The sequence below is a fragment of the Rattus norvegicus genome, chromosome 8 (assembly GCF_036323735.1).
Source record: "Rattus norvegicus strain BN/NHsdMcwi chromosome 8, GRCr8, whole genome shotgun sequence".
Classification (NCBI taxonomy): Eukaryota; Metazoa; Chordata; class Mammalia; order Rodentia; family Muridae; genus Rattus; species Rattus norvegicus.
Window position 1 is genome coordinate 24,509,618 of NC_086026.1, and position 20,768 is coordinate 24,530,385.

General features: G+C 38.8%; 1 protein-coding gene across 1 annotated transcript in view; it reads right to left on the reverse strand.

Moving 5' to 3' along the window:
* Muc16 (mucin 16, cell surface associated) overlaps positions 1 to 20,768 on the reverse strand; it is a 203,655-nt gene that overhangs the window by 68,778 nt on the left and 114,109 nt on the right. Inside the window, exons 35-53 of the mRNA XM_063266294.1 lie at positions 20,080 to 20,246; positions 19,951 to 19,986; positions 19,727 to 19,783; positions 15,954 to 16,078; positions 15,700 to 15,767; positions 14,918 to 15,090; positions 14,771 to 14,806; positions 14,490 to 14,546; positions 12,413 to 12,537; positions 10,692 to 10,759; positions 8,128 to 8,300; positions 7,970 to 8,005; positions 6,551 to 6,669; positions 5,892 to 5,959; positions 4,057 to 4,229; positions 2,421 to 2,456; positions 2,022 to 2,078; positions 1,374 to 1,498; positions 1,191 to 1,258 (exon numbers count right to left, since the gene is read on the reverse strand). Of these exons, the coding sequence (XP_063122364.1) occupies positions 1,191 to 1,258; positions 1,374 to 1,498; positions 2,022 to 2,078; positions 2,421 to 2,456; positions 4,057 to 4,229; positions 5,892 to 5,959; positions 6,551 to 6,669; positions 7,970 to 8,005; positions 8,128 to 8,300; positions 10,692 to 10,759; positions 12,413 to 12,537; positions 14,490 to 14,546; positions 14,771 to 14,806; positions 14,918 to 15,090; positions 15,700 to 15,767; positions 15,954 to 16,078; positions 19,727 to 19,783; positions 19,951 to 19,986; positions 20,080 to 20,246 (1,767 nt within the window). The remainder of the gene's footprint in view (positions 1 to 1,190; positions 1,259 to 1,373; positions 1,499 to 2,021; positions 2,079 to 2,420; positions 2,457 to 4,056; positions 4,230 to 5,891; positions 5,960 to 6,550; positions 6,670 to 7,969; positions 8,006 to 8,127; positions 8,301 to 10,691; positions 10,760 to 12,412; positions 12,538 to 14,489; positions 14,547 to 14,770; positions 14,807 to 14,917; positions 15,091 to 15,699; positions 15,768 to 15,953; positions 16,079 to 19,726; positions 19,784 to 19,950; positions 19,987 to 20,079; positions 20,247 to 20,768) is intronic.

Below are 20,768 nucleotides of genomic sequence, written 5' to 3' on the forward strand. Positions count from 1 at the left end.
AATAAATGGTTTGGAATAACAGACTGTCTCTTTTTATTGGGATCCACTGCAAGAAGCCATAGAGAAGGCTTTTGGTGCTTTCTAATCTCTAGTCAAAGGCCTCTCTGCACTCCTGACCACAACTGCCACCAAACCTGTGCCCACCAAGCCCAGTACAGTCTCCATGGGACCAGCTGGGGTTCTCTTCCACAGCCCACCCCACCCCTGACCCTGGACTAGATCCAGCCTGTGGGTCCCCACTTCATTCTCAGCTCTGTGACTCCCAGTGGTAACTGGATGCCCAAGAACCTGGAACCTTAATGCTTCAGCCTTGTTCAGGCTTGGTAACTCCTAAGCTAGCTCTGGCTTTCCCACTTCTCAGACTGTGTTCCCCACCCCTAGGCATTGGTGTGCTAGTGCTTCCTTATAGCAAAGTGAGGTTAGTGTAGTCAAATTCTCCTTGAGCTGCCTTCCCATGCAGCCTTGCCCTATGGTAGAAGGATGTGGGATCTACAACCTTACAATAGCCCATTTCCTTAACACCTCAGAAAACATTTTACTTGTATTATAAACATAATATTCAGTTCTTCTAAGAGAACCCTCATTTTAAATAGAATATCATTTGAGTTTTCTACAGTAAATAATTTATATTAGTAAAAGTAATCACTCACTGTTCAACCTAAACTCTGTCTGGGCAGGATGAAAGTATTAGTGTCTGGGTGGATGGTATATGTAGTAGAGGATGGCTTTGTTGGGCACCAATGGAAGGAGAAGCCATTGGTCCTGCCAAGGCTGGACCCCCTGAGTGAAAAGGAATGTCAGGGGGCAGAAAGGGGGGTGGTTGGGGAGTGGAACACCTTTATCAAAGAAGGGAATGGGGCTGGGGATGGGATAGGGGGCTCATGTCAAGGAAACCAGGAAGGGAAATAACATTTGAAAGGTAAATAAAAAAACCAATAAGGACACAAACTATCAAGAAGAAGAAGAAGAAGAAGAAGAAGAAGAAGAAGAAGAAGAAGAAGAAGGAGGAGGAGGAGGAGGAGGAGGAGGAGGAGGAGGAGGAGGAGGAGGAGGAGGAGGAGGAGAAGAAGAAGAAGAAGAAGAAGAAGAAGAAGAAGAAGAAGAAGAAGAAGAAGAAGAAGAAGAAGAAGAAGAGGTGCATAATCTCTTGTAGCTGTTTTATAAGTGTTCACTCTACCTGGGGTTCTCACCTGAGTGAAGACAACCTGCATCCAGAGTAGACTGGGGCAATGCTGGTCTTATTGAGCAAGGTACCAAGCTGATGGAAAATTATAAACAAACAAACAAGAATAAAACAAGAGAGGATTAGCAAAAATATAGACGGGGCTTTGCCATAGAGTTGTAGAGTTGCTAGGGTTCTTGGAAACACTTACCCAATAATGTAAGATCCACTTAGTAGAGTTGAACTTCAAGGAACCTGGATGTCCCATCTCCTCGGTATAGTGTAAGTTGGTTATGGTAAAGTTGAGAGTGATGGGTACCATTACAGTACCATTGTCTGTATCAGTGGGGAAGATAAAGATGTTCAATTTAGACATTGTTAGACTAGTAAAATTTGAAGCAGGAGACATTGTAAACCTATTAAAACAATAGAATTGTGACTGTACTTCACTTTTCAAGACATGATTTGTGTATGAAAAATCGTGTAATAAACTCTTTAGGTTCAAAGATGAATAGGATACCATCTGCTAATGTAGGAGTCAGGGAAATTACCCAGTCTATTGCACTTCAGAAGAAACTAGTTGGAAGGCAGGTAGGACAGTTGCAAGAATTACCCAACCAATGACTGAATAAAACTCTTTGGAGAAAGAATTATTTCATATATGAAAATCATTGTTAAGAGTTGCTGAAGCTAAGCAATAGGGACAACATTCCAGGTAGATTGGGTAAATACATGCAGGAAGAGTAATTAGATTGAATAACAGAAATCAATGTCTTCATTGGAAAGGTGAATGGGCACTGAGAGAAGAAATCATTCACTTACCTTACTGGTACCAATAATAACCTGCACTGCTGCCTACCTGTGGAATTGTTTGTAGAGGATGGAGCCAGAGAGAAAGCTGGGAAGGAGGTGGTAGCTTTGATGAAAACAAAGCAAAGTAAAAGAAAACAACATATCAGGAATACAATTAAAATGTGATATATCTTTGATAAGTGGCAGCAACCTGGGTTACTATATCCAAGAATCTATATTTTGATTTGTGACACCATTGTTTGAAACTTAGCATCACCCTTGTGTTGTGTGCTTTGTGGAAGGATGGGTGACTCTTACCACTTCCACTCAGTCTACATTTCTATGAACCATTTTAAACTTCTGTCCATTTAAAGTGGATAACAGAGGAAGATGTTGGTTCATCCATCATCTCATACATACAGGAGAAGGGAGGCAGCCATGAAATGTGGGAATCTGCAATACTCACTATTAAGGACGATCCCTGAAGCTGAATATATGTAACCTGTAGAAACATGGGAAGATAAAAAAGGAGAAAGACTGGCACAAAGGCAACTGTTGGCATGAACCAAGCTTTCTGCTACAGAACATTTTAAATTACTAGATTAGAGGTTCTAAGCTTGTCTTCACAAGGATGTTATCTCTCATTCAACTTAGATTTTGTTTGAAACATACTTTGGGATCAGAATTATAAACAACGTTAAATTTCTAGTCATCTGAGCTTTGCTTAAAATTCATTGATTTGATGCAAATATGAATAATAAAAATAAAATGTTGAAAAAAGATAACTTTGCCATTGGAAAGATGCTTTACTCAAGGTTGGAATACCTATAGTTATGAATTATGAATTATGAGTTATAAAGAAATTGAGGAGCCTTGGGAGATTATTTAGTTAGTAAAGCACTTGGCTTGAATTCAGATCTTCATAACACATATGAAAAAGCCAGAGGGGCATGACAGATGTGCCAGTCCATCTCTAATCTTAGTATGGTGGAGGCAACTATAGGGAATCCCTGTAGTAAGCTGGCTAGCCAGACTGACCAAAACAACAAACTCAAGGTTCAGAAAGAGTCCTCTGCCTAATACATAAGATGGAGAGAACTCAAATATGACACATAATATTAGCTTCAGGCCACCATGTGCATGTACAAATATATAGATATGCAACATCACATAAATATATGTCCAATCAAATGAATATCAGACATGTGCATATGGAATAGAAAAGGCTAAGTTCCCATCTATAATGGATCAAATGCACTTTATATATTGAGAAGAAAAGAGGCTTTGTTAACTCTACTATTAAGTCCAGATGGAAGACTGGGCTAGATGCAGAGATTTTGACTCAAAACTCACCCAGGCAGGAAGAAGAAACCCACATTCAAACATGAGCCTTTACATTGAAGTAGAAGCTCTCAGCATAAAAATTAGGAAGAAAACATTTTATGTGGTTGCTGGAAACTCCATTTTTCTGTATTTTCCAGCAAGGAAGTTCCTATGTCTGGGCAATAGTAGGCAATAGAACTTTGCTCACTAAAGGCTGAATGTGGGGTTGGGATGAGGTATGTAGAAAGTAAGTTCATGGATGCTTCCCTTTCAAAGGTCTGGACTATATATGGTAGAAAATTTCAAAATTTCCGACATCTTAAACCTAATCATACTAGTTATTGGAGGTAGTGATTAAGATCTAATGAGTATAATCTTCACCGATGAAAGAATAAAAGTAGAGGGAGCAGACAGAAAGTAGATCAGAAGTACATGTGGGATGCTAAGCGGCATTAAAGGTGAGCAGTCTAGGATGCTTAATCTTGACTGTCAGTTTCATGGGATTTTCAATAACCTATGCAAGTTCATGAAGGCCTATCCAGAGGACTTAATTGAGCAGTCAAGACCATCCCTCACTATTGGTAGTATCATTCCTTGGTTTTAGGCTCTGGGGTATATGAAAAGAAGAACATATATTAAACACCAACATTCCTGTCTCTCTGCCATGAAGGAATCTTTTTTTAAACACTGAGCCAGAATTAATCTTTCTTTCTTTAAGTTATACTTGTTAAGAGCTTTGTTAAACCAATAAGGAAATTGACTAATACTCATCTCCGCACCATTAACATAGAGACTGTCCTGATCCAGAGTGTAGGGGCCCAGTTGAGTGACACCATGGGTCAGATTGCTCAGCTCCAAGTAAAGTTGTTCTGTGGCCAGCCCATGACCCATGTGGTCAGGGTAATAGGTGCAAACTGTGTCTATTCCAGTGGCTTTACCATCCTTCCTGGAACTGGGGAGAGAGAGTATAATCAATATTCATAAATGCTCTTCAGAATTATTAGAGTAATACGGGAAGTTAGTACTCAGTGACAGCAAAAATTCCTTCTTTCACACTCAGGAAAGAAATCCAGAGGGTCATGACTACTTCAGTTCTTAGGAAAGGGAGTCAGGGATACAGGCTGTAAAGTCACTAGAAGATGTCTCAACTCTGAAGTACTGATAAAAAGAACTCTTTAATTAAAAAATAGGTGTGAGCTTCTGATGAAGATGATAGTATTGTCTTTTGGTACACACTCATACTCATGTGCACACATGAGCTTGTTTACTGAAAGCAAAACATTCATGCACATAAAGTAATTTTAAAAAATCAAAATATTTAGGTTGAAAGTTTTGCTCTTCAAAAACATTTCTCCCTGTATAACTCAGACTGAGAAGAACTGGGGGGTGGGACAAATATAAACAAATTTTAAGACTAAAACCTACATCTTTATAGCATATAGACAGGAGATTTAGCTCATGTTGAAAATAGTTGTCTGGGTTTCAATAAAGCAAATGGTTATATGCATTTGTCTTTGTTGTTTTAAGTGTGTGTGTGTGTGTGTGTGTGTGTGTGTGTGTGTGTGTGTGTGTGTGTGTGTGTGTGTGTTTGCACGCTCATACATGTCTGGGAACCCACAAAGACTAGAGGTGGGTGTCAGATTCTCTGGAACTATCACAGGTAGTAGTGAACTTCCTGACATTGGTGCTGGTAACCAAATTTGGGTCCTTTAGAAGAGTGCTTTTAACTGATTAACCCATCTTTAGGATTTTAGAATTAGGAAAATATAGAGTTAGATATTATTATGAAATTATCTAATGAACTGTTTTAAAGGTTCTCCTCCACCCATCATTCCTATTCTCGTATGTACCATTCATTCCTTGTATTATACTTCTTAGTTTCTTTTTCTCCTTCATGTCTCAGGATCATTTTGTCCATCTCTTCCCATCTTTCCTTAATAATAATAATTATTATTATTGTTATCCTCTCTTGGCTTCCTTTCTATATTTTTAGGTTTCATTCACAGTTAGATTACTTTTTTTTTTTTACTGGGATGAGTATATGCTTTATAAATAGGGTCCATAGACGAAAGTTTTGGATCTCTGACTTTGGATCACATTGTTTGATATTTTCTAGAAAAATCTATTTGCCAGTAGTTTTTATAATTTCAGTTTTCTTTATATTTGAATGAAATCCGTACACACACACACACACACACACACACACACACACACACACACACACAGACTGGTTCCATTTTCTTCCCATAGTAATTAATCAAGAAACATGGATATTCAAGTGAGATGAGCATTGCCTTTTTTTTAGTGAAACCTTAGAAGTAGAGTTGAGACTCTGTGATAATGTCTCTTCTTGTGAAAGAAAGAAAGCAAGAAGAGATTCTAGAACATGTGCCTAAAACTGGTGTCTTATTCTACTGTTGTGCTTGCCAAGGATTTGAGACAGTTATAAGGAAAACTAGCAGCATCAAGGGATGTATTTTCCTAGTACCACTGACTCCTGAATAGCCTTCTGTGCTGAAGACATTGGGGGCGGGGAGGGGCAAGTAAGAAATACTTCACATCGGTGGGTGTGACAGCACAGGGGCCACCCTGGGTTGACCTTTTAAGGACTCACCTTAGCCAAGTCAGTCTGCAGCCAGCATATAAAGGCCCTATACTGGTGTTCTTGAACAAGGGCCCAAGCTGTTGAAAAGAGAATAGAAGGTGAGGCAATGGCACAGGGGATCAAAGGACAGATTTTCCCCTTTAATTAGTTGCTCTTCTGTTGGTGATGCACACTGTTGGTGGGAATAAGAATCCACTTGGGATGAACCAATTGGGTAGGTTGGGGTAAAGTTTAGAGGGTATAGATGAAAGTGGTGGAGCTGGAGATTGGTAGATTGGCCTGGAGTAAGCTAGCATGGCTGACGAACAGTGGAAGTGCCACAAGTAAAGTTCCAGAAATGAGGAGTTGGGGTCAGACAATAGAGTTTGGTCAGAATGAGGTAGTCTGTGGTGAAGATGGGTATGTGGAATAATAGAGGAGGTAAGACTAAGTTTAGATTGGATAAAGAATGGCAGACTCTCAGAGATGTTTGGGTCTCTAGCTTGGTGAGTTGGAAGTAGAAGGGGATTGAAGAGAGATACATAGGACTAGAGAGGAGATAGTTCTGGAGAGAAGTGTGTGGTGATAAAGTTTGGTTGCGTGACTGTGGAAGATAGATAGACAGGAATAGTGAGTATTCAGGGAAGAAGTGAAGTAAACAAGGCTGGAGTAACATAAACAGGACTTACCAGGCCTTGCAGGATCTTCTCCATGATGTTAAACTTCTTGGATCCTGCAGGTTGCATGTTCTTTGTGTACTGAAGGTTGGTGATGGTGAAATTGAAGGTAAATAACTCCAAGGATGATTCTATAGTAGTGAGGGTTTAAGGAGAAAATTAGCTTTTTGTCATGCTTAGTAATTAACACAGGGCAGGGAGAGCCTGAGGCCACAGTCCTGACTCTGTTATCTCATTGGAGAGTACAGCATTAAGTATCCTTGGCTCACTAATTGAAAGCAGCAGTACTAAGCCATCCTGCATTTCAGGTCAGGAAGGTAAAAATGAGAAAGAGCTCAATGGGCAAAACTGTTCGGCAAGCATGAGGACCTGAGTTAAGTACTCCAGTACACATGAAAAATCTGGTGGTGGTGGCATATGCTGAAAATCCTGGCACTGGAGAGAAAGATGAAGACAGTTAGATGTCTGGACTTTGCTAGCTAGCTAGTCTAGTTGACTATGTGAGCTCCATTTTAATGAGAGACCCTGTCTTAAAAAATATGGTTAAGGTGTACTCTTTGGATGGTAATTTAGTTCCTGGGAACTCTTGTTGGTTAGTATTGTTGTTCTTATGGGATTGCAAACCCCTTCAGCTTCTTCATTAGTTTCTCTAACTCCTCCATTGGGGACCCCATTCTAAATTCAGTGATGGGCTGCAAGCATTCGCCTTTGTATTTGTCTTGCTCTGGCAGAGACCCATGGCTTCAGCTTCATATGTAGCAGAGGATGGCCTTGTTGGGCACCAAGGGGAGGAGAAGCCATTGGTCCTGCCAAGGCTGGAAACCCCCAATGTAGGGGAATGTCAGGGCAGGGAGGCAGGAAGGGATAGGTAGATGGGTGGGGAACACCCTCATAGAAGAAGGGGGAGGCAGGTTGGGATAGGAGTTTATGAATGGAAAACTAGGAAAAGGGATAACATTTGAAATGTAAATTTTAAAAAATCCAATAAAAAATTTTTAAAAAAGAAAAAAAATATGGTTAAGAATAATAAAGAAAGACAAACCAAGTCAACCATTGGCTTATATAAGCAGTAAATGTATGTAATTGAACCTGTATGGACACATGCCACATACATACAACTCAACAACCTTCCTACACATACACAAGAAAAAATGAGAAGTTATAGAACTTAAAAGGGAATATCTTCAGCAAAGACTCTCATTTATGTTTCTATTAAATCATTTACCAATTTTTTTTACCCATTCACCCAATTACAATTCAATATCATTTCTCTTTTGCAAAAGAAATATGGAAGGATGCACCTAACTACAAGGAGCTGTGATTTCAAGAGCTTCTTAGCATGAGCAACTAACTCCTTCCTTTTATTTTAAAGCTGGTCAGGGACTCATTTTTCTTCCAAACTGTAATGTGATGAATTTTTTAAATACTCACTGCTAGGGCTGGTTACTGCAGTCTGGTGTGTGTAACCTACAGTGAGGAACAAAGTGACAAAAAGTAAGAAGGTTTGTATAAATGTGGAGAAAACAGATATCCTTAAATTGACACAATTCAGGCTTTGCTACAGAAAAGTTCATGTGACCATAACTTACCATTGACATAGAGACTATTTTGGTCCAGGGTATAGGGACCTAGTTGAGTAATGTTGTGGGTGAGCTGTTCTAGTTCCAAGTATAATTGCTTGCTGTCCAGAGCAGTGCCTGTGGAATTTGGATGGTAAGTGCAGACCATGTCTACTCTGGTGGCCTCTCCATCCTCTTTAGGCCTGGAAAAGGCAAATAGAGGAGATAGCAATAAGTAGACTGACTAGTGGTTTATTAATTTGTTTTTTTATTTGCCTGTTTATTTTTCTAAAGAAAGAGAGAAATAAGGTGTAGACTTAGATGGGTAGGGAGCAGAGGAAATGCGAAAATATCAGGGAGGGGAAACTATGATCAGAGTATATTATATGAATTTTCAATAGAAGTTAGAGACAGAAAAAGACTTAAAGAAGAAAACCTTCATAAAAGTAAGTTTTATGTACTGTATGATGACATTTACTTGTGAGTTCCTAAATTATACTTAATTTTGTATTAAACTTTATAAAATTAAAAAAAATAATGCTAGAGAAAGACATAAGGTCTAAGTGGAAAATGTTTTTGTTCTAGCTCTAACATTTGGCAACTCTCAGTAATAGGCATGTTTTTTAACTTCTTTGAACCTTGGTATTTCTATTGGTCCAATGGGAATGATAATTATTACATTGAAAATATTCAGAAGGTTATATGAGGGAAACATTGAACTTTATGATTCTAAAACATACGTCAGTTGTACCTTCCCCAGAGTATATTTGTTGATGTAAAGGGATTTTTTTTTTGTAATTATAGCTTTAGGATGAGAAGATGAGGTAATCAACATATGTTTCTAGCTAGATTTCTGAGATACATGTTATGGTTAATAAATGTCAACTTAAAAAATTCTCAAATTATTCATAGACAAAACTCTGGGCGTATATGTGGGGATATATTAAGATAATTGGAGTAAGAAGATCTACTCTGAATGTGTTTGGCACCTTCTAGTCAACCTACATGTAGGAAGTTTTTATATTCTGCTAGCAACTTCATTTTCCTGTTGAAGCTGCTATCAGTGTTACCTATTCCATCTTTCTTTGCCATTAGAACCCAACTTCATTGGCTTCAAACCTAGACTGGAGACCAATAGCTTTCCAATTGTCTTCTTGGCCTTCAGTACATGGTAGAAGCATTTACTATTGTAGACTGAGCAGTTACTGGACTCTCAGTCCCTCTAGGTTGCAGATGGCTATTGTTAGACTATACAACATGAATCTTATAAACCAAACTAATACATCCCTTTTAAAATATGCATCAACCAATAGATTCTTCTCCTCTGGAAAACTCTAACTCATACAATCCTAGTATATCCTACTGTACATAAAACAGTCACCCATAATAATGCCAATATAACAGTCTCTCTGTTCTGTACCATAGCGTCTGGCACATATTAACTCCTTGTTTTATGTGAAATATCAGGAATGGTTGGATGTGTCTCAGACTGTATTTAAAAGCTGTAGAGCATCTCTTACAAAGGGTCAGGCATGTCCCTTATTTCATTTGTAATTTGCAATTGTTTTGCCATATTGTTTCTAAGAAGTATTGTGCTAGAATGTGAGGATCATCATCTTTGACTTCTGTTATTCCACTGATCAAAGAGGTTGATTTAGGTGATTGACTTAGCAGGTTTTTCCTTCCTCTCTTACCACCAAAATGCATTCCTCCCAAAGCTGTACACTTAGTTAAAGTATATGGCTTTATAGAATACAGGAGGACCACTCTTCAATTAAGGACAGAGGAGTAGTTGTGATTCCTTAGAAAGAGTATCCAAACAAATTCTCAAGAAATACAATGTTAGATTAAATAATAAATAACTTCTAAATGTGAATACTGCAGAGACATGGTGCTATTGGGAAGTGGAGATTGCTGGAGAGGAGGGGCTAAGTGAGAGGTCTTTAGATTATTTAGGGTGTGTTCTCAAGGAAACTGTAGCATTTTAACCTGTTCTTTTCTTTTTTCTTTTCTTTTCTTTTCTTTTTTTTTTTTTTTTTTTTTTTTTTTTTTGGTCTGGATGTGGTCAATTTAGCTCTGTTGCCCCTCCACAAACCAAAAGCAAGTAATCACCTAATTAGAGAGGTGGCTTAAATCTGTGATCAAAACTACACTTTTCTCTTAGATTTGTGATATACCCTGTTTGGTAGAATGCTGGCCTACTGTACATAAGCTCTGGGTACCATCGCACCACACACACTGGACTTGATAACAGACACCTGTAATCCCAGTATTTAACAGATAAAGGAAAGAGAATCAGAAATTTATGCTCAGATACATACTGAATTTTAGCAAACCTGAATGTGTCAAACAAAAAGACATTTCATTGTAAGTTTATTATTTCTGGGCTTCTTGTTTTGTTTTCTTTGTTTCAGTTATAGAAGATAATACACATACCTTGGAATATTGAAGTTAATAAGAAAGAGAAAAATAGATTCAGGCCTAACTCAGGGGGTTGCAAAAAAGGTTGAGAACAAAAGTAAGACTTAGACATAGAGAAATGTGTGAAGAAATTCTATCATGCCTTCTTGGGTGGTCTCCTCTATTGTTCTCACCTGAGTGAGGTCAGTCTGCAACCAGAGTCCAGTGGACCACCAGTGGCATTTTGAAACAGTGGTTTGAGCTGTGAAGAATAGAGAGGATTCAGTTATTGGTCTTAGTTGGGAAAAGTGGGAAGACCAAGAGAGAAGGAAGTGTGATACTAGAAACACTATGAATGGTACGGGAAGATGTGTGTGAGACTGGATGGGTGAAAGCGGCAGTAGAGATGTAAACCAATTAGAATTTGCAGCAAGGGCATTCATGAATGTGAAAATAAGAATGTGGTATACACCAGTGTTAGGTAATAAAGGTTAAGTGGGCAGGATTGTAAGTGGAATGTAGACAGGGCTACAGTGAGTTCAGGGGCAGTCAATGAGTGTGACAAGGGAGGGATGAATGGAGATCAGAGAGATGGAACAGGAACCAGTGGGTATAGGAAGAGAAAAGTAGAGAGGATTAGGATGGGTGGGCACAATACTGATGTAATACGATCAGAATATCTGATGCCAGATGTAATCAGGCATCAGAATGAAGTATAAGAGAGAGACAAAGGCAGTATTAGAATGGAGAAGGGCTTTAGTGAATGGGATGGGAATCAGGACAATTGTATGTCTAGAGAAGGTGGGTAAACCCACAACTGTGGGTAGGGCAAGGGCAGGTGGGTAGGTCACCAATGGTAAAGGCAAAATATGTAGGCATGGATAGAGTGGGTAGTCAGGACATACATTATCGGAGTAAGAGTGAGGTGGACAAGGCTGGAAAAAGTAGGTGAGGCAAACTATAGCAAGACAGATGTGGTAGGTACCAGTAAACCCAGAGATGGGAGTTTTAGCATGTCTTTAAAAAAGGGGTGCAGAAACGGAGGTAAGCAAGTCTTGAACTGATAGACAAACAATAAGTGGAAATGATAAGAAGAGGGATAGGTGGACTGGGAACAGGTGGGTGGGGACCAGAATATGTATGAGCATCTATAGGTTGGGCAAGATGGGGTTGTGAGTAGGACCTTAGTGAATAGAGGGGGCAAGAAAAACATGATATGGTAGGATTAAGAGGATGTGACAACAGTAGATAGGATAAGGGAGATGAACAGGTCACCACAGGAGAAAGCAAGAGAAGTAGGTAGGGCTGAAAGAGTTGGCCAGGGCACCATGGAAGGTCATGGGAAAAATATGGGGAGGAACAAATGGCAGACCAAGACAGGGAAGTGGTGGATAGGGCTTTAGTAAATTGCTTGGGCAAATCGATAGTAGGTGGGATAATCTTTAGATAGGGCAAGAAGAGGTGACAAGGTCTGGAAAAGATAGGTAGAGGCTCAGAGAATATTACAAATGTAATCTAAGTGAGCATTATTTAGGGGTAGTAACAGAGGGACACAGGTGTGGATGGGGTAGGTTTGCCAACCATCAGTGGCTAGACCTAGAGACCAGTGGGCTGTGCTGGAAGAGATAAAAGAGGTATCAATGAATGGGGCAGGAAGGCATGGATACAGTGAGTGAATGCAACATCAATGAGCCATGTAAGAGAAGGGATAGAATAATGTTGTAGGTGAGTCTTAAGTAGGTGAGGCAATAGGTAGGCCGGGTATTATTGCTTATGGCATGTAGGATGTGGGTGTTTGATAGTACATAAAACAAAGAAGAGAACTAGAAATCAGGTGGCAGGTGTGGCTGAAGTGAGCAAACAGGACAAAACGTGACAGAGTGGGTGAGGCAAGGGAGGTGGGCAGAAGTCTCACCAGGAGCTTCAAGATTTTCTCCACTTTATTGAACTTGGCAGATCCTGGGACCCACATGTCATTCATGTAGGGTAGGTTAGTGATGGTGAAGTTAAGAGTGCACAGCTGCAGAGCAGAGCTTGAGGCTGCAATTAGATTAGGGGAGAAGTTGAGCACTGAGTCATATTTAGAAGATTTAGAGTTTAGAACATATTTTATATTCATATCACTGGAACCCATACATTCATACTAGGGCAACAATTTGAGATGTCTCTCCCAGAATGAATGAAACCCCTTATTTTGAATGATATGAATTCCAGCAATTAAACACTTATGGCAGTTAAAATATAATAGCACTATGCTTACAGTCTTGGTAAGATGCCATATTTTACAGCAGACAGCAGTTCTTGCAGAGATTCATAACTAGTCAAAGCGCTGAGAATAACTTTTTAGCACTTAGATACACACAGAACATCTGTATCACCCCTGCAAAGTTCAGGAATTATCACAAAAGAAGAGGAGGAAAGAAGAAAAAAGATGGGAAGGAGCTCTGTGGAATGCTGTCTTTAGCATACCACATGGCTGATGCACTTAAATTCACAGCAGTTGTTACCAATACAGAGTTCCAACATGGATGGAGGAGGGGGTCATCAAGCCACTGATAAATCGCTCATGCCTCTATCACTGCTTTGACTAATTGTTTTCTTCATCTTTTGATTCCCTTCATGTCACGGCATGGCAGCTGTACATAACTTTATCTATGCATCACTGACAGGTTTGTTCTTTGTGGCATGTCCATCAGAGGAAGAGACCTTAGATGTCTAGAACATAGGGATAATTTATCCGAGCAGGATCAATTCTCAGCTCAGAGTAAAGGCTTATGTTAGAGAATTCTGAAAAGAAACAAAAGCATTTAGAACCATGGAATTATTGGGCATATGTATGTGGCTATGTGGTATTCATATATGTGCCTGTGTTTGCATAGTGTGGAGCATATGTCTGTTCAGGTACATGTATCCATGTATCCGTGTGTGAAACCCATGGTTGATGTCAGGTGTCTTCTCCAGTCCTAGTCCATCTTTTTTTTTTCTTTAATTTTTTAATATTTATTTTTATTCACTTTACATCCTGATTACAGCCCTCTAGGTTTTTATTTATTTATTTTTATTAACTTGAGTATTTCTTATTTACATTTCGAGTGTTATCCCCTTTCCCGGTTTCCGGGCAAACATCCCCCTAATCCCTCCCCCTCCCCTTCTTTATGGATGTTCCCCTCCCCATCCTCCCCCCATTGCCACCCTCCCCCAACAATCTAGTCCACTGGGGGTTCAGTCTTAGCAGGACCCAGGGCTTCCCCTTCCACTGGTGCTCTTACTAGTCCATCTTATATATTGAGGCAAGGTCTCTTGCAGAAAACCCAGAGCTTTTTCTTTCTGCTAATCTGTCTTTCTAGTAGTTCCAGAGAGTTCACCTCTTGCATTCTGGGATTACAGAGAAGTAGCTATGCTCATCCAGATTTTATGTGGGTTCTGGGAATACATACTCTGGTTCTCACGTTTAAGTAACAAGTGCATTATTTATGGAATTACCTCTTAACTCTCTATTCCCAACATGAGACCTGAGGAAGAGCAACAGACTCACCTCTGGCTTCTAAAAGTAAAAACACAAACAAGCATGTGTGCATGCATACAAACACACAATACACACACACACACACACACACACACACACACACACACACACACACACACACACATTTTGGCCATTTGTTCAAATGGTCAAATTAGGAATCTGATAAGTTCATGAGTTGATGTTTTATACATTGCTTCCTGTAGACATTTTTCTTGACTGCTGATTAATATTTTTCTAAGTCTTTGAGGAAGATTTAGAAGTGAATAGATACCTACATTAAGAAGCAGGTACTAAAGAATGCTTGGACTTTGGAGGCCAGATGCTAGGGTAGGAAATAGTATTCTGAGAATTCTCAGACTTTTGAAGCCCTGTATAAGAGTCAACTTTGGGATTCTCTAGGACATACTTTTCCACCCCTTCTGCCTCCTGTAACTAACTACAAGAGCATTTTCAGAGAAAATTTTACCTGTGGGATTGGAGATGGGATTTGCTGTATTTGAAGAAACATTGCTAAGCATAGAGACTGTGGGGAGAAAAGACATTCATTTAGAATAGAGACATCATCTATGTAGAGACACCTTGAAGAATGTCCTAATGTGGGTTCTGATAGGTTTTAAATTGCTATTCATCTCATCTTGGAAGTTTGGTGAAGAATAAAATGAAAAGGCTTTTTTCCTTTTTTTTATTTCAAAAAGCTAGGTATAAGGATAAGTATAGAATGAAATTAAGGAAACTTAAAATACTCACCTCTGGGGGTGGTAGCCAGAATATGGTTTGTGTAACCTACAGAGATAATAGGAGATTCAAAGTATATTAGAATTGAGGAAAAGGAGGCCTGGAAAGGGAAGGTTTGGACTCTTCAATATAGCAAAGCACAAAATGGCTGATGCTCACCATTGACATAGAGACTGTTCTGGTCCAGGGTATAGGGACCCAGCTGGGTGACACCCTGGGTCAGACTGCTCAGCTCTCCATATATATGTTCACTTACTAGCTTGTTGCCAGAAGGGATGAGGTGATAGGTACAAATGACATCCACCCCTGTAGCTGCCCTATTTTTCTCTGGCCTGAAAAGGTTAAATAAGAAGAATGATGATAAATGAATTCCCTGAGGAAGGATTCTGAAATACCTGGCACAACATACAAGGGGTTCAGAGGAACAGAAATATCTGGTGCAGACTTATAAGTCAGTTGTACAATTTCTATCTTATTGACCTCCAGTAATGTGTGACCCTGGGCAGACAGTGAGTCAAGAATTTTTATCAATTACAAGAATCACATAAGCAAGTGTAGGTTATGGGAGAAGAAGAAGTCATAAATGAAACATACTAAAAATGATAATTAGAACACAAAAAATCAAAATAAGTGAGCATAAAGGGCATGTTTGCTTTAAGAGAAATTATGTGGGTTAACATTAGGGTTCACAAGAAATGTTCTTTTACTTTAAAGTAAGGAGAGATAGGAAGGAACACAGAGTGGATGATCAGAAGGAACTTGCAATGTTGTTGATTGACTGCTGGACAAGTAGTAGAATTAGGAGAAAATTTGAGACCAGATATGGTACTTCCTGAATTCTCCTGTGCACATGTTGTGTAGAAATACAGGGAGGAATTTGAACACAGTTTTTGGTCTGAGAGAACTTTAAGTAACTCTAGCCTGCTATTCTAAATACTCACCTGAGCAAGACCAGCCTACAGCCCGAATACAATCGACCAGCACTGGTTTTGTTGAACAAGAGCCTGAGCTGTGAAGGAGGAGGAGAGGGGTGAGGAGGAGAAATGAGCAATAGAGAGGACAGAATTGAGATGTGAAAAGCAGGCAATGGTGAGTTGGACTTGCATATGTACAATCAGGATGAAGAAATGGGTATTAATTTCTTCAAGTGGCATCACCAGTAGGTGGTGATGGTTGCAATGAGCAGTTCTCTCACCAAGCTTTGTAGGATTCTCTCAGTGATATTGAACTTCCTGGATCCAGGGTATCGCATATCCTTCTCAAACTCCAGGTTAGTGATTGTAAAGTTGATGGTGAAAGGTACCAGGACAGGGCTGGCTGCTGCAGAAGGGATGACAGAAAGACAGGAGCTCATGCTTTTATTTCTCTCTGGACTTCAGCATGAGGCAATAACTATATACATATTCAAGTACTGGAGAAAATTTTCCTGTAAGAAGCACAGGTTCTTTAGTGGGTGGGGAGGGAAGAGACATCATGAGATCTTCAACTTAATTATCAAGGATAAGTAGGATTGCTGTATAGAGGTAACTTCACTATAAAGCAGAATGGAAGTGTATCTTTCCCTCCAGGTAGCTATCTTAAGTCATCCTTGGCTTCTGAGTTTTTATAATGTAAATCTATTTTGTCTCTTCTCAGTACTATGTTGGGCATGTTCATGCAAGCCTATAATGTACTTGGACCACACCCTTCCCTCACACAACTCACAGCCTTCTACTTTTCTGCTCCCACCTCCCACCTCTCCCATTATTTTTGTTCCTAAGACATTACCACTTCAACACTTTTGTCATCCATTGATAAAAATTATATATAAACACATAAGGAACCTAAGGCCCTCAAATGAGAGGAAACATGATATTTGTCTTTCTGAGTATAACAATTCACAATGTATAGCCAGTTACATCAGTTTTTCTACAATTGAGAAGACTTATTGTTTATTGCTGCAATGTTTCATTTTGCATATGTAGCATGTTTTCTTCATCAATTTGTTTGTAGACATTACTGTTGGTTCCAAAACTCAGCTATCATGAAAAGTGATGCAATAAACACTGATGTGCAATAGTCTCTGAACTATGGTGAGTGAGGGTTTTTTGGGTACACACAATAGTACAAGAGGGTCATATATCAGCACTAATACAAACCAGCCAGAAAATGTAGATAGAAATTCCACTAAGATTCCATTTAACTTTTCTCAGAATGGTAGTCATCAAGCAAACAAACAGTGGTGTAAGGATGTGGAACTCTTCTACATTGTGAGTAATAAGTTATGCTATTCCCACTGTGTTGGAAACTAGGATGAAGGCTTCTGAAAAATAATCTACATCCTTTCTTTGAGATGCACATATTTATTATTGATTTAAGAACTAAGACATTAAATAGTATGTTTCAAACCACATTTCTAACTAGCAGAACCAGGCCACATAACTGTAGTAATGTCATGATTATATATGACTTTAAGTTCTTAGCCTAGAATCTTATAAATAAATAAATGAATAAATAAATATTACATAAACCTTCCAATAGTCATTAGAGGATATTTTTTCCTTTTTTGCATATATGTTTTCATGTATATTACATATGCCTGTATACATGTGCATTTGGAGCCAGACATCATGTCTTATGTCTTTGTTTTTCTACTTTTTTTGGTTTTCTTTCTGAGAAAAGATCTCTCACTAAATGTGGAACTCACTGATTTGCCTAGATTGAATGAGATGTAGGCCTCAGGAATGTTCCTGTCTTTGCTTTCAGTGCTATTATTACAGATATGTATTACCACACTCTTCTTTTTATGCAAGTGCTGCAGATATGAACTTGGTATCTCATGATTGTGATAGAAGTACTTTACTTGACTGATCTATCATTCCAGTCCTAATGTGATTTTTTTCATAGTAAGATTTTTTCTATAGTTCTTATACCTTTATGCCCAGGCAATATGCAGTCAAATAAGAAAAGATGCCAGTATCCATTGAAATTTGTTTGCAGACAGATCCAATTCTGTTTATTTTGACAGTTAATTTGTTATAATAAAAAGTAGGAATGAGTAGAGAGGATCACGCAAAATCATCATGTACTATAAAATGACCCATAGTTCTAATCTTGGCAATTGGACATTCACTCCCATGAATTATGCAGAGAAAAGGACCATTTCCTTATTAACTATCAAGAAGCTGAGACATACATGTATTTGTAAGTGACCTGCAGTTTCATTTCTTTAATCAACTCAAGAAAAATGTTTCTTAACACAACCTGCTGGTCAGTTGGTTAGTTATAGAAGTTATGCAGCTATTCTCAACTGAACTATTTTATAAATTGATTCTTAGTTAATAAGTTCACCAGTATCTATCTCTGAAAGGACTAAGGAAAAAATTATAAAGGAGAGGCCAAGAAGATAAATCAATTGGTGAAGTGACTACTGCAAAAGCATGAAAATTTAAGTCCAGATTTCTAGCACCCCTATTAAATGGGAGAAACGTGAAGCCAATCACTATTGTATAGGTCTGTAAACACAGCTTTAAATGGGGGAAGAGACAGATGGACCCCTGGAGCCCATTGGTTGGTCAGCCTAGTTGAATTGATAACTACAGATTTTTTGTAAGAAACTGTCTTTAGAAATGTGAAGAGGCTGGAGAGACTGTCATAATTCACTTAGTAGGATTAAGTAATGTTACTATAATTCCCATTTTAAAAGTGGAAAGACAGGCAAGTGGGAAGCTGGATAATTTGTTCCAGTTCATGCAACCACAAAGATAAAGATATGAATATTAATTGTAGCCATGAATGAGAAATGTTGCTGAAAGAGTCATGTGTTTGAATTCTTGGTCCATAGCTACAGGAACTGCTTGGGAAAGTTGTGGAACCTTGAGGAGGTGGAGCCTTGCTCAAGTAAGAGAGCCCAGTCCCACCTCCTTTCTATTTACTGACTTTAGATACATTGAGAACAGTCATCCTCCATTCCTACCACTATGTCTTCTCTTACATAACAAATTTTGTACTGCAAATGGTAACTCAGAACAAGCCCGGATGCCACAAAGGAGCTTCTTGTGGAGTATTTTGTTACTGCAATGAGAAAAGTAATAAAGTTGTATGTCACCAGATTGTACAGTTCACACTACTAGAGTCAAACAACACAAGTTGTTTAAAAGCACCAACTCCTTGTGACGAGCAGATGGATTTTCCTTGTTCTAGTTAAAAAGGTTTCTGGTACATTGGCAGTTTTAACATAGAAAAAGTGGGGAAGGAATTCAGGGAACAGAAATACTCAGCTTACAAATTATGGACAAATCAAACCTTTAAAATTCTACTAAAATGATAAAGCAGTACTTCTGTGGTCAGGAAATTGATACACGTTTATATTACAGGCATACTAATAATTAGCAGAAATAACTTTTTATCTATTTAATTTATTTAATAACAATGTATTTTTTTCTTCTCATCTCCCATTTAAACAAAACAAATCTAGCTCTTGTGTAGCCCAGGCTAACTTCTGATCCTTCTTTCTCCACCTCATAAGTTATAGGCATGAACTGAAAGGTTTACTTTATGTGATGCTGGTTGGAGTTCAGAATTGTGTGCATGCCAGGTAAGCATTCTATCAACTAGGCTACATTTTCAGGACCAAAAATAGTTATTAAGACCAACTTCTGACTCATTATTTATTTGATAGACTAGAGATTTGATCGAAGAATGTGCAAGCTCCTTGCACAACAGCCATTACAAACTAAGTAAATACCCCCATCAACTAGTCCTGGTAGAATGTACCCTAATTATGGATGTTGGGTGATGTAGAATTCAAGGGACAAAAGAAATGGGTTCTAGGAAATGTTTTGGGTGCTAGGTTTAGTATTCAAAGATTCTGCAGGCACCTGAAGACACTATGAAATCTCTTTGGTGTCTTCTGACAGTTTTCATCTGCCTCAGATCTCTCCTTATTTTTAAATGACTGGAAGAATCTAAACAGTGGAGAATCCATACCTGTTGGTGCAGAAGAAATGTTCGGTGTTCCTTCAGAAACAGTTGCCAATACTGAAGCTGAGAACAAAGGAAAAACAATTATTTTGACTGTAGATGCTATCCATTAGAAGACATAATGAAATGACACCTCCCTTGTTCATCCCTAAATAAATGTGTTTCTGTCATGGGATAGAGTTTCAGATTCATGGACTTAGTAAATAATAATGAAGACTCAAGATACTCACGCCTGTGGGTGGTGGCCAGAATCTTCTGTTTATAACCTACATAGATAATGAAAAAGGAGTAAAAAATGAGTAGGATTGGGAAAGTAGGGGTGTGGAAGGAGAAAACTGTGTCTCTGAAATATAGCTTACCATTGACATAGAGTCTGTTTTGGTCCAGGGTATAGGGTCCTAACTCCATGATGTTCAGTCTTTTCAGCTCCCCGTATAAACGTTCTCTGTCCAGCCCTTGATTAGAAACGTTGGAGTGGTAGGTGCAGACGGCATCTACTCCTGTAGCTGTCCCATTGTGCTCAAGCCTGGAAAAAGCAGCCAAGGGAATTGACATTAAATGGGCTATCTGGGGAGTGATCCAGAGGTGTTTGGGACAGGTATGGAATGGGCCAGAAGAAGTGGAACATTTGGTGTATTGGCTGAAAAACCAGGCGTATACTCTATGAACATGATAACTTCTAATATTATCTTGTGACAAAGAGCAGACATGAAAGTAAATATGTTAAATATAATGCAAAACTCAAACCTACATCATAATGTCACAGTGCCTAGAGGGGTCATATTTATAATAGATGAAAACATGAATTAGGTATTAATAGCAAATGGAAATTCATATTGTCTTAAGAGGATTTCTATGCACAGAACTTAACCAGCCCCCAACTCCACAATTCTACTTTATTTCAAAGTCAGAAAAAGGAAGAATTAAGAGTATCTGAGCATTGAGATCCTGTGGCCGTTGCGGGCTATGAGGACAGCTGAGGACAAATGGAAGAATCAGGAGCTAATATGAAACTCAGGTGTTCTAAATTTTCCAGTGCTGCGGACAT